This window comes from Schistocerca americana, chromosome X, assembly GCF_021461395.2.
Source record: "Schistocerca americana isolate TAMUIC-IGC-003095 chromosome X, iqSchAmer2.1, whole genome shotgun sequence".
NCBI lineage: Eukaryota > Metazoa > Arthropoda > Insecta > Orthoptera > Acrididae > Schistocerca > Schistocerca americana.
Window position 1 is genome coordinate 481,873,302 of NC_060130.1, and position 13,638 is coordinate 481,886,939.

At 35.8% G+C, this 13,638-nt stretch overlaps 1 protein-coding gene across 1 annotated transcript in view; it reads left to right on the top strand.

The window, feature by feature from the left end:
* Positions 1–13,638, top strand: part of LOC124555630 (calcium-dependent secretion activator-like) — a 1,496,314-nt gene that overhangs the window by 603,180 nt on the left and 879,496 nt on the right. The window contains exon 8 of the mRNA XM_047129606.1: positions 8,410–8,561. Within this exon, the coding sequence (XP_046985562.1) occupies positions 8,410–8,561 (152 nt within the window). The remainder of the gene's footprint in view (positions 1–8,409; positions 8,562–13,638) is intronic.

Consider the following 13,638-nt stretch of genomic DNA (forward strand, 5'->3'; position numbering starts at 1 on the left):
GACGATCATTCCACTTGGGACCTGTGGAATGGTACATTAGCTTATTTGTTTTAGTTTAAATATTTGTCATGTATTGTTGTTTTTCTGACATGTTCCACATCCTGGAGGACCTCCTCACTACGGATCAATTGGAATGAAAGTAAATCTAATCTAAAAAAATCTAATCTAATGACAAAAAACTTTTATTTTCATGACGTATTTCTACTGTCTCTTTTCTGCCAGTAACATACAACTCCTGAGATACCTTTTTCCATAACTCTCTAAGCAACATATCATGATTATCCACATTGAAAGCTTTGGTAGGTCTAGAAACAGCAACAGTGTTATTAATCTTGGTCTATATCATTCAGAACATACTTCAAGAAGGAAAACACAACTATTTAAGTTTTTTTCCTGGAACCTTTTTTATCATTAAGAAACAATACCTTTTTATTTAAAAAACTAGATGTGATAACATTTCTTCCATAACACTTTCAATTATTTTAGAAAAGCTCAATGGTAGAATTGTTTGTTTTGTATCTCATCCTTCTTCTGAAATGTGTTTGCTATAGTGTGTTTAAGATTTGTTGGTTAATATTTCTATACTGAAGAGCAGATTGAGTATATCAATTATCTGAAAGTTTATTTCTCTCAAATTTTGTTTAATGGTTACATTTGGGAAACCATCAGTAACATGTGATGTTCTATTTTTTAAAATTAAATTCTGTTTATTTAAATTTTAAGCTTTATTTGTGTAATGTTTGTTAAATATGCCAGCAGTATGCATGAGATTCTCAACAGTCCTTCCATCACTTTTTACAGTGAACTTAATGTGCCTCACTTTATTTCTGACCACATTATCATTAACAACTTTCCAGATTGATTTTAATAGATAACTTCATTATTCAATAATTTCTAAAATTATGCTGCTACAGTGCACTTCATGTGTACCTTCCTATAGCTTCTTACACTTGCTTTCAAAGCTTCATTTTATTTTGATCACCAAATGTTTCTGGTGGTTTATTTGTGCCACATATTATCCATGTAATTAACCAACCCTAACTTTTAGTTTCTTCACTGGGGATAATAATTACAAACACAGGAGTCAAATACTTCATTTCCATTTTCAGGTTACTGTCTGCAGTGTACAACTGCCAATCTTATTGGTGTTTTCATTAATGACTCTTTTTGCGACATGAATGTCATTAATTCTGCACCTATTATCAAACAAATTTTTAAACAAAAATTTAGTCTCATGATCATATGTTTGTATTTGCCAGTGAATATCTGGTTAATCATTTTTACATTCACCTGACCATATCATGTGGCCTCTTAGGGTGTAATTTTAATAGATTAATAAGTTAATCAGTTGATTTGATTTAATACCTGCAGTTCAGAAGCTTAATTAAAGGCATTTAGAACAGTTGTGCATTTTGATTGAATATGAAGTTGACTTAAAAGGTCTTCCATATTTTCTATAAGCCAAGAGGAAATTATTACCTGTTGAAGTTCCTTTGATACATATATACATACAATAATAGTTCCCTTTTCTGTGTAGATTCACTTGCACAATTCTTGAAGTATTTTTCAGGACACTTATTAGTTTCAATCTTATAACTTTTGATAATGAACTATTTGTAACAAATACACAAAGTAGACCACATCTATAGCCTTGCTAACAGAACAGCATATCATTTCAAATTCGGTAATTGTAGCATTGTGTCTTTGCGTTTCCTGTAAAAAGTGCTCACTGATGCAGAGTGCTGAATTCCTACAAGTTTGACAGTTAACAGCCCTTTTAATTCACCAACTTTTCTGCTTAAATCTTGTACATTCTATTACAGCTATCTTAAGAATCTGTACAGTTTGTGTTTAGCCCAATGTTTGCCTTACTAACTTCATGGGGTTGTTTAACACTAGGACCTCCCTCCAAATGAGAAGGCAATAATGCTCTACTCTCATGTGCTAGTTGCTGGCAGTTGTCTTCATACCACATCATAAATGTGGCCATAACTGTCCTGAGACTCACCCACTATACCCTCATTAAACATCTCTGAAAGTTTGTTTCCCTTGATGGGTTAAGATGTTGGCAATAAGTGAAACACCATCTGCCAGTAATACTACTAGGTAACAGAGCAATGTGTACCAAGTCAGACATAATCAGTGTCATTTACTTTCAACATTAACATGCTTCACCTCATTGCTTGTACATAGCTGAGCATAATGCCAAAACAACAAAACCAAAGTTAAGGAATCCGTCATATCAAAGTCAGCACCTGTGTTGTATGACCTCTCCCTGTCCACACAGTTACCTTCCCAGCTCACTCATACTCTATGATCCTCCTTGTACCTAGTATATCCTGTTACAAAGTGCCTATACCTCACCCATGCTAAGTTACTAATAGCAGTACCTTCTGCAACTTACTCACTCATACAAATTTGGGTTCCTTAAAAATGACTGAGGTCAATAGTATGTTTTCTACACATACTTTTCTTGGATAATCAAGCTCCTCTCAACTCAGCTCTGAAAACTAATTACAACTATTTTTTGCAACAAAAATTCTTTCTCTCTACTGCCTTACTGTCTGCCAGTTTTCAACCTCTCTCCTAATCCTGGATAATTCAGTTTTGGCTTCTTCCAGCTCCCCCTCAATCAGTCTGTTTCTTTATGATGTATGATAAGGTGACTGGAGAAAGCCTCTTTGATTTGTAAATAGATCTATCCACTGTGTAAACCTCAATGAAACAAAAATGGCATAAATTACATTATATTTCACTGCTCACTAACCTGAATTTTTTTTCATGGTCATTTATTTGTTAAAATCACCTCACAACACCACCTTAAATGCTGTAATATATGTTGATAAGAAACAATATACGCTTCCTGACACAAAAAGTGAAGCACTCATACAGGGAGTAGCAAACAAAATGAAACTTCTTGGTTTGAGAGGGCGTGTGATGTTATTTTATTGATTACTGCAATGACTAAAATTCACAAAATTGTGGCAGTATAAGCGCACTCACCAGTATGACATTTGGCACTCTGGCCTATGTGCATGTACTGATTCAGTTGTGAAGAATGTCATAAAGCCATTAAATCCTCTCCTTGGGCATGCTGGCCCACAACTATGGTAACTGGTTCTTGATATTACGTATTTTGGTACTGAGACAGAGTTGCCATATCAGCTGATCCCACACATGCTCTGTTGGGGATAGATCTGGAGATCAAGCTGGCCATGAGAGAAACTAAACATCACATCGACAGTTCATAAAGACACCTGCCATGTGTGGATGAGAAAAATGGCACCATGAGGTTGTCACATAAGAGGTAACACATAAGGATATATAATATCTGTGACACACTGTTGTGCCATCAGAGTTCGCTCAGTGACTACCAGCTTTGACTTGAAGTCAAACCCAATGGCTCCCGTCATAATAACACTGACGCTAACACCACTGTGCCTGTCCAAAACAGTGGCAGAATGGGAGGTCCCCCTATGACACCATACTCACTGACAATGGTCATCCAGGGTAGTGCAGAACCACGAATCATCACTGAACACAATGCAATGCCATTTATCATGCATCCCAGTAATGTCATCACTAAAAATGAAGTATTTGTATTGTGTTGACAGCAGCATACACTTGGGATGGTAAATCCCTAGTACAGAATCACATAGATTGTTTCACGCAGTCAATTACTTGTTCTTGGATGGCATGCACAGAGGTGAAGGGCTTAAAATGGGCTTGATGCACAATATGGTGTTACTCCCTTGTAATGGCCATATGTGGTTGACTAGAAATTTGAAAATGACAATACCTGCTTTCAGTTTTCCACACAGTCCAACATTAGGCCACGGTCACATCAAAATTTCACATATTATGTGATTCAATCAGCCAATCAAATGGAGACACAAAATGAGACCTGTTTCAGACTCTGTCAGGTACTAATAATGCTGTCTCAGACTTGTACAAAATATCCCCATATCTTTCTCAGTGATCCCTCAACATCTGATTTTGTTCGTGCCCTTTATATACACTGCCTGGACTGGTAACAACACTGAACATGCACAACACTAGTGCACTCTGATGGATGTTCTGCCTGTCACAGAGAATTGCAGCTTCAATCAGTTACATAACTGCCATGTCTTGTGCGTGCTTTACTTACTGTCAGGCTATATATAATATTCGTTTCTAACATAAGATCACAAGGTTCATATAAATGAATTGGGCGAACCATAAGACAGATTTTGTGATGCAAGATCAGGAAATTTGCATAAAAAAGGGTGAGAATGACACTTCATGTAAATTTATGTAAAAATGATTCATTTGTACTAGATTTTAGAAGCATTTACAATTTTGATTAACATTAATTTGAGTTACTCAAAATAAAACTGATGACAAAAGATACACATTTTGTAGTTACTGTTTAGGCAAAATATTTTTCACATTTTTCATGTGAAAAATGCTCACCTTCCAGTTTTACTATATGAACAGATACTAATACTTGATTAACAGTGAACTGCACAGCAGTCAAGCACATTTTATTTGAAAATAATCTATTTTCATTCATGAAGTACACTTTTCCTTCACCTAGCAGTCATTTTAAATAACTTCTTAAAGAATTCACTATGTTCTAAATTCAAGAAAGGATATTATGTCTTGCAGAGATTTTCTGAGTATCATGAATTAAGAACTAAAAGAAAAGGTAAAAGAGTATCCAATGTGAACAATATTATGAAGAGTCTTAATGGTCTGTTAAAAATGCAGCCTCTTTAACATACACACTTAATTCTCTGACACTTCCAGATCATATGAAATCAAAATTTATTCACTTACAATTAACACCATACATTATAACTACATGCACTGTTTCAAGTGCCAGCCGTGTAGGCATACCACCATACAGCTGGCCAGTTTATGAAAATGGAACAAAATGTTCAGCAGCACTATTCTGTGGGAACTGTTTTACTCTCCTGTTATTATAGAGGAAAAGAATACACATAAGATTAAGTTATGATGTTACTTACTTCACTGAGACAAAAAAGTTATATATGATTCAGAAGCTGCCAACATTGAACCCACTATTTGCATTTGTGACTGTGTCAGGTTTTCAGAAAAGGGATTCGTGTACTCAAAATTAAGCAACTGAATCCAGAACAGTCACTTGCATTGGCAGGTATACATGCTCTGCTGGAAGTAACAGCTAAATCAATAGTCTACTCCACATTGTTAACTAGATTTTCTAGGAAATGCTCATCCCATTAGCCAGGCCAATAAGAATCAGAGAGTGCGTCCCCAACTGCTAAATCACCAGTATCTCCATTGAAGGAGAAATTGGTGATATTGGTGATAAAAATTGGAATTGGCAAAAGAAAGGTATGAACTCCACCAGGCCATATTGCACTGGTACCATGTGGTGAATCAGATGATAATCCATGCAGAAATGATCAGAATCAAAGTCAGTGTGTAGGAGCCTGTAAGCTCACTTACTGAGTCCAAAATCTCAGAGTGTCCCCACATTAACGGGAACATGGGGGAAAAGATAAAATAAAATGTCTCCTGTTGTACAAAGTTAATAACTGGATTCATGCTGGTGTAGTGCTTTGTGCTTATATTGCTAAGAAATTCATGTAAAATTGCATGACACATTTGACAAAAGGTATTATATCTATGGGAAGGATGACTTCAGTGGGAAAAGAGCTAAGAGAGGGTAAACCATCATTGTGGATAATGTAAATGAATCCTCTTCTCCTCATCATCAACCAACAAACAATGTTTGTGTGAGAGAGAAATTGCATCGGTAGGTAAGTGTAAGTCGCCTTTATCAGCCACTTATCAACAAGTTGAGCAGGAGCGTCAAAAGATTTATTTTGGAGCTGTAGCAAGATAATTCACTTTCACTGGTCTTTTATAATGGTTTCCTGCCCACAAATACTGTACTCAATGGCATTTGGTCAACAATAAGTAGTTCAATGACAAACCTACAATACCACCAAACAGGGCAGGGACTGAAGGAAACAGTCATAGTTTGGAATTCAGCATGACCAAATGGATGCCAGCCCTAAATGTAATGTAGTTTAGGATGAACTTTTATCATTTATTCATAACAAATGACTTTCCCATAAAACAACACATTATATAACTAATGAGACAGCAAAAAAGCCACAGAGAAATTAATGGCATTAGCTGCCAGTGGGTATTGATTTAAATCTGTGGGGGAAGTGTAGCATACCTCCCATCAGACCCAGATTCTCAATTTATCCAAACACTACTGATGCATATTCTCTTCCCAATTATCCACATTACTTGTGCAATTTTTCCAGTTCCCATAAGTGTTTGAGCATGGTGTGCCTGAAGTCATCAGTTGGTCATCCTTGCCTTAATGTCTGAAAGAACATACACCACATGTATAAAAAAAGGCCACAAATCACAAACAAATTACAACAACATGTGTAAGCAAAAGAAATTTAAATGGAAAGCATAGAGCAAAAATTGAGATGGTACTGATTTGATATTATAAGAATTACTGTGGTCTCTTAGTTATTAAAAAATTAAAAAGCTCTGTAAATATTTGAAATTAATAAAATTAGGTATTTAAATTGCTGTGGCCACCCACTTCATACATTGTAACGCCATTGTAGCATCAGCGTCCCACTTAACGTCCAACCAACATGGGATGCCTGCATCACAGGGCATATGGTCATCAGGAAAATTTATGTCGTCTGTGTTGTCAACACAAATATTTACCAGCGGCCACGACACAACACCAGGTCTCCACCAACGGCCGCCAGGGACTGCTACACGTTCACAGAACCTGCAGAACAGCTTCACCAGAGGTTGCAGCTAGCCCAGGAACTGCTTTGATATGCCAGGCATGTGATCGTAAATAGTTCTGGCAGATACATCTGCCAGACGGGCTTTATAGGGTAGCGCACTGTCAACAAAAGGCAGTTCAACACACCACTTGGAAGTATATAGAGCTGCCAACCTGGCAGCCAGATGCCTCTTCTAGCTGGGCGATCTCTTGCAGATGGATGAACATCTTGACATTGTAGAATCGTTTATTGTGATCACTGCCCATGAAGAGTCAGGTCTTTTCTATTATTATCTGTTATTGTATATTTGTGTTGATCCACAGTTGGGATCGAGTCTGTTGTTCTTTTGGAGATTGTATTATTGTTTCATTTTGGTGAGTCCAAGAAATTGTTTTCAGACTTGTGTTTTCTGCATTTCTATTCTGTTAGCACAGATAGTTCATAAATTAAATTAATATAGAAACTATTTAACTGATTTTGTGGTTTCACTATTAGCAAATGTGGAGCTTAAGTTATTACAGAAGACAGGAAAATAATAACCACTTCCTTTAAGTAACTCAAAAGAGGTTAATATGGGCAGTTCACAAGGGTAAACCAACCAAATATGTGCAAGGAGAAATGCTGTATATTTAAAACCAAATTGCAGTTGTTCCATTGTCTGCCATATAAATTGACTCTCTCAAGAGGACAGTATTCCATGCAGTTAATAATACCTCAGTTAAAATTTTAAAATTGTTTTATACACATATATGCAGTGTATTGAATTATATACACAATACATCACAATCACATGGTAAAATTCCAGACCAGCTGAAATATACTGTGTAATAAGGTAGATAATAATTACTGACCAGTCTCATTGTTTACCTTCTTCCTGAAGGTACTGGAAAAGGGTTTGCATACAAGAAGAATAACACACCTTTCTCAAAGTGAGATATTTAGTCAGTTTCTTTTTGGATTTTGGAGAGTCTCTCCACAACTTTTCAATAAACAAATTACAAAATTTAACAGATAAAATACTGCTAGAGTGTACATTCTTTTGCTTGTTGAACTAGTTCATTGTGTAGAACTCCAGTGTTATACTATCAGAGATCATTCTGATAATTTGTTTTCGTCCTATCTACCTAAAAGATTGCAGTGTGTCACATTAAGAAATGAAGTTGATGTACCTGAGAGAACAAAATTTCAGAGTGGAGGCTGATTATTACATGTGTACCATAGTGATCAATATTAGGTCCATTCTCGTTATTGCTATATACGTGGTGTAAATGATATTCTGTCGTATACCCATATATGAGAATCAGGAATATTTTCCTTTGATTATGATGCAGTTCATAATGGTGGAGTTGGGGTGGGGAGAGGGGGAATGTGGCAGGAGGGGAAGTGCTTTATTCAGTTAATTTTAAGCTAGAATAGCTTTAACCTGAAGTTCAGTAAGATTTACTGGTATAAACATTCCACAGGTAGCCGCCTACCACACATTTTACTTTTGTACATCACTGACATTTTATAGTGATAAATTGTGAACATGATTCATGGAACATAATCAACTAGAAGCTCTTATTTACTAGTCACAGATGATGTGTTAAAGGAGCAATCTTTAATTTTTCAGTTGGTGAAGAAGATACTAAAAGGCCATCAAGGATGCAGCAACAGTCTCTCAACAGTGAGCTAATACTCTCAAAGGAACAGCTGTATGATATGTTTCAACAGATTCTTGGTGTTAAGAAATTTGAACATCAGCTTCTATTTAATGCTTTGCAGGTGAGTATTCTCAAAGCTCTACCATGTTAAATAATACTTACAACTTAGACAAGAAGACTGGTTGGTTGATTCGGGGGAGGGGACCAAACAGCAAGGTCAGTGGTCACTTAAGATTAAGAAAGGATGGAGAAGGAAGTCGGTTATACCCTTCCAAAGGAACCATCCTAGAATTTGCCAGAAGTGATGTAGGGAAATCATGGGAAACCTAAATCAGGATGGTTGGACACAGGTTTGAACCATCATTCTCCCCAATATGAGTCCACTGTGCTAACCATTGTGCTACCTTCCTTGATAGACAAGAAGGGAGTCATAATGATGTATAAGTATCAAACATATATTAATTTTTGGAAGTATAGAATTGAGATGGAATAGTGAGTTTGTGGTATAAAACAGACGCAAATTAATAATGTAAACTGTTTTTATAAAATTTAACGCTTTCATGCTTCACAGCAGTACTTGATTTGATGCATTTCAGTAGCATACTGCAATGTTAGCACAAGATGCTGCCAGCACACAGCCAAAACAGTCTATGATTATTAGTTTGGTGAAATTTATATAAAAGCAACTGACATTTCAACTGTATTAGAATGATTTTCTTTTTTGTTCCTGAACTGAATAACGTTAGTTATGGTACCTCAAATGTGTAAAATTATTTACAAAATATCAGAATTAGGAGACCTTTCTGAAAAACTAGAACAATACTTAAATTGTTGTACCTCACAAGAAAGATAAGATGTTACCTAAAGAACCAAAGACCACATAGGCTCCTGCTTATAATGAATGAGATATTTACAAACATTTATACCAGCCACATAACAAATACAATGTGTTTTAATCAAGTGATAGAGTAACTTGGTTTTAGAAGTTAATATCATAGAATGGACCACATGTAAGTCATGAACAAAATTATAGAATAGAGTAATTAGTGTAAATTATCTGCCTACCTGGGATTCATGGATGTTGAGTTTTAACAAAGGTTTGCCAATAAGCTCTTGAGAAAGAAGCTGCTAATTGAAATAATGGGACAGATATTCAAGCAAGTGGATAGTAGATGAACCAATCAAGCTCTTGGCTAGATCACAAGAGAGAAGGTAAGGCTAAAATGATGCCCTGGTGGAAAGTTGAAAGATGTTAGAAATCATGCAAGAACGACTTAGATGCACGTTACAGGTAATCATTATACACAGCCTGACAAAAAAGGAAAGCAGTCATAAGATATTATTGGATGTTAATGTAACTTCCTACACATACACACTATTTGTGGGTATGTAAATACAGTTCTGTGTGACAGATGGAACAGTCAGCAGAATTCATTTGTGTTGGTTGTTTTTAGTATTGTCCCTAGGTCAGATAGATAATAGAAAGAGCATGAACATCTGATCAATTGATGCAGTAAATAAATTTTTTGGGCATTTGGATATGTCAGGCTTAATGATGGGTTGCATAAAGACATGAGGGCAGGTGTGCTTGTCATCAGGTTCCTAGTTGACCATGTCTGACCACTATTTATTTTATTTATTTATTTATTTATTCATCCGTGGAACAATAAATATTGTATGGATGTCGTCAGATTACAACACATGAGCACACATTTACATTTACAATTAAACAGGTTTCTCATATTTTGTGTAGTTTTTATAACTAGTCATACACATATTTATAATTACATAATATTTTGGTGATAATGTCATATGTTGCTAATAATCTACATCTATGTTAAATATTCTTTTACAGTATAACAACTTTTACTTACTAAAAAGGTTTTAAGCTTTTGTCTGAAAGTGAGGGGCTCATTTATTTCTTTAATTTCTTGTGGTTATTTGTTGTACAGTTTTATCCCATTGTAAAATATACTTTTTTGTGTCTTTGCCTTGTTCTTTCTATCTAGATGGATGTGGTGACAAGCTCTTGTTTCATGGTCATGTATTAGGCTGTTTGTGTTGTACATGTTAACATTTTTCTTAATGAACATTATGTTCTGAAAGATATACTCACAAGAAACAGTTAGAATTCCTAGCTTTCTAAATAATTCTAGACAGTGGGCCCTGTTGTTGCTATTTGTTATTATCCTTATGGCTCTTTTTTGTACTTTGAACACAGTTTGTATGTTACTGGCACTTGTTCCCCAAAACATGATCCCACAGCTGAGGACTGAGTGTAGATATCCGTAATATGTTATTTTAAGACAGGTATTATTGCATACCGGTGCAAGGATTCTAAGAGCATAGCATGCTGTGGATAATTTCTTTGCCAAAATGTTGACATGGTTTGTCCATTTCAGTTGGCTGTCTACATTCATCCCTAAGAATTTGGTACTTGTTACACATTCTAATTCATTATTATTAACTTTTATTCTAGTGGCATTGTGTTTTTTGTTCAATTGGAAGTTAATATAGTTAGTTTTCTTTACATTTAGGGTTACTTTATTTTTTAATGACCAGTTGTGGACATCATTGAGAGCCTCGTTTGCTCTTTCTGACAGTTGTGTTGGATTTTCACCTGTTATTACTATGTTGCTATCATCAGCAAAAAGTATTTTTTTGCCATGTCTGATACTTTGTGGGAAGTCGTTAATGTATATAAGAAACAATGTTGGGCCTAATACACTTCCCTGTGGGACGCCTATATTCACGTTTTCTGGGTCAGACAGGTGTTTTATAAGGGAATTGTTTGAAACTTGTGATATCTCAACTTGCTGAACTCTGTTTTCCAAGTATGATTTGAACCACTTCTTTGTCACACCTCTTATTCCTATTTGCCCTAATTTATGAAGTAAGATTTTGTGGTCAACTGTATCAAAGGCCTTGGACAAGTCTAAAAAGATACCACTTACATTTTCACCTTTGTCCAGTGCTTATAAAATTACTTTAGTGAACTGTGCTATAGCATATTGTGTGCCTTTTCCGGGCCTAAAACCAAATTGGTCATTGGAAAGAAGATTATATTTATTCAGGTAATTTAGCAGTCTCTTTTTGACTAGTATTTCTATTATTTTAGAAGTGATAGACAGTATAGAGATCGGCCTGTAGTTCTCTACATTTTCCACATCTCCGTTTTTAAGGAGAGGTATAACTTTTGCTTGTTTTAGGTACTCCGGAAAGTATCCAGACTCGAAAGATTCATTAATTATGTCTGTTAATGGGCCCTTTATGGAGTCTATACAATCTTTAATTACACATACTGGGATTTCATCAAGTCCTACTGAAGTTTTATTTTTTAGTTGGTGTACTACTAGTGCCACTTCCCTTTCTGTAGTTGGCAAGAGCACCATTGAGTTTGTTGGCTGGTTCTGAGTAGGTAAATCATACGTATCTGGAAATTTCTGCTGTAATTTTTTTGCAATACTACTGAAATATGAGTTTACAAAATCAGCTAATTTTTTAGGGTTACCTACTGGTACATCTTTGTTTTTAATATGTGAACTGAGGTCCTTTTTAGCAGAGTTAGATGTTTCCTGTTTGACGATGTTTCAGGCTGCTTTGCTCTTGTTTTCAGCTTCAAGTAATATTTTGTTGTTTGAAAGTTTTTTTGCGGCTAGCAACACCTTTCTGTAAATTTTCCTGTACTTTTTGTAGGATTGCAGAACTTCTGGGTTAGATTGATTATTTTTTATGGAGTTGAGATATCTAAGAGTATCTGAGGATTTTTTTATACCTGTAGTCACCCACTGCTTTCTCTTTGTAGTTTTAATTTGATAAAGAGTTTTGGGAAACATCTCCTCAAATCTGAGTTTAAAAATTGACATGAACTTGATAAATTTCTGATTTGCATTGGTTTCTGCATAGACTTCCCTCCAATCTTCATATTCTAGCTGGGATTTAAACTGATGCAGGGCTGATTTGGAAAACATTCTTTTGTATGTACAAAGTTTAGGAGGAGTTTCTACATGAATGTTAGTTTTTAAGATCTGGCAGAGGTGGTCTGCTAGGCCCAGGTTTTGGACAACAATATGACATTTTTTACTATCAATATCTGTAGCTACATGATCTATAGATGAGGAGGATTCTTTCGTTATTCTAGTTGGACAATTAACAAGGGAGGATATTCCGTAACAGCTTAGAATATTCACATACATGTTGCTAGCCTTATCAGGCTTCATCATACAGTATTAATGTTTAAGTCACCACAGATAATTACATTTGCTTTTGGTCCAGAAACCTTGTCTAAGCTTTGATTCAGTTTTGAGAAGAATATATTAATGTCTCCATTTGGAGAGTGGTACACACAAAATATGACTAATTTTTTTGCTATGCCAGGTCCTATTATTTCAACAGTGGAAAGTTCGAAATGTTTGTCCTCACCTAGATCTAAAAGATCATATCTTACTTTAAATGACATACCTTTTTTTACATAGATACATGAACCTCCACCATTCATTGAGATTCTGCTATAGTAGCATGCAAGGTCAAATGAGGCTAATGCAATGTGTTCAGTTTGCTTCCCTTTGCACCAGTGTTCAGTGATACACAAAATTTGGCTATCAAATTTTTCCAATTCTACTTCTAGCTGTTGTGCTTTGTTCTTTATGGCTTGAATGTTTTGGTGAAACACTGTTAGGCATTTGTTTTCACTTATCTTGGTGGCACCTTTCCCTTTAGACCTGATGCTAAAAAATCCTTCAGATGAGCTGGTGGCATGGTTATTCTTCTGTTGATGACAGTGGAGGTGAGTCTGTTGCCGGTTTGACTTGGAAGTTGGTGCATCTGAGGGTATCTGCCTTATGTTAGTCTTGTAACTGAGGCCGGGTACCAAAAATCCTGCAGAGTTGAAAGTTTCCTGGTTCTTGTGCTTCTTCTGTTACTGATGATGATGATGGTGAAGCTGGTGAAAAGTCTTTCACTGTTGAAGACTGAGGAGCGGCCAATACTGATGAAAGGTCATTGGCTGTTGGCACATCAGGCGTTTTTTTTCTTGTTAATGATGCAGTTGCGTAGTACGTAGCTGCTTCTGCTGAAGCTGCTTTGGAAACTTCTGTCCTAGTTGACTCATTTATCTCAGCTGTTTTTGACGAAAGTGGAGATTCTAGTGCTGGACCTGTTGTCAGTGATTCAGTTTCATTTTCTTGTTGGAAATTTTC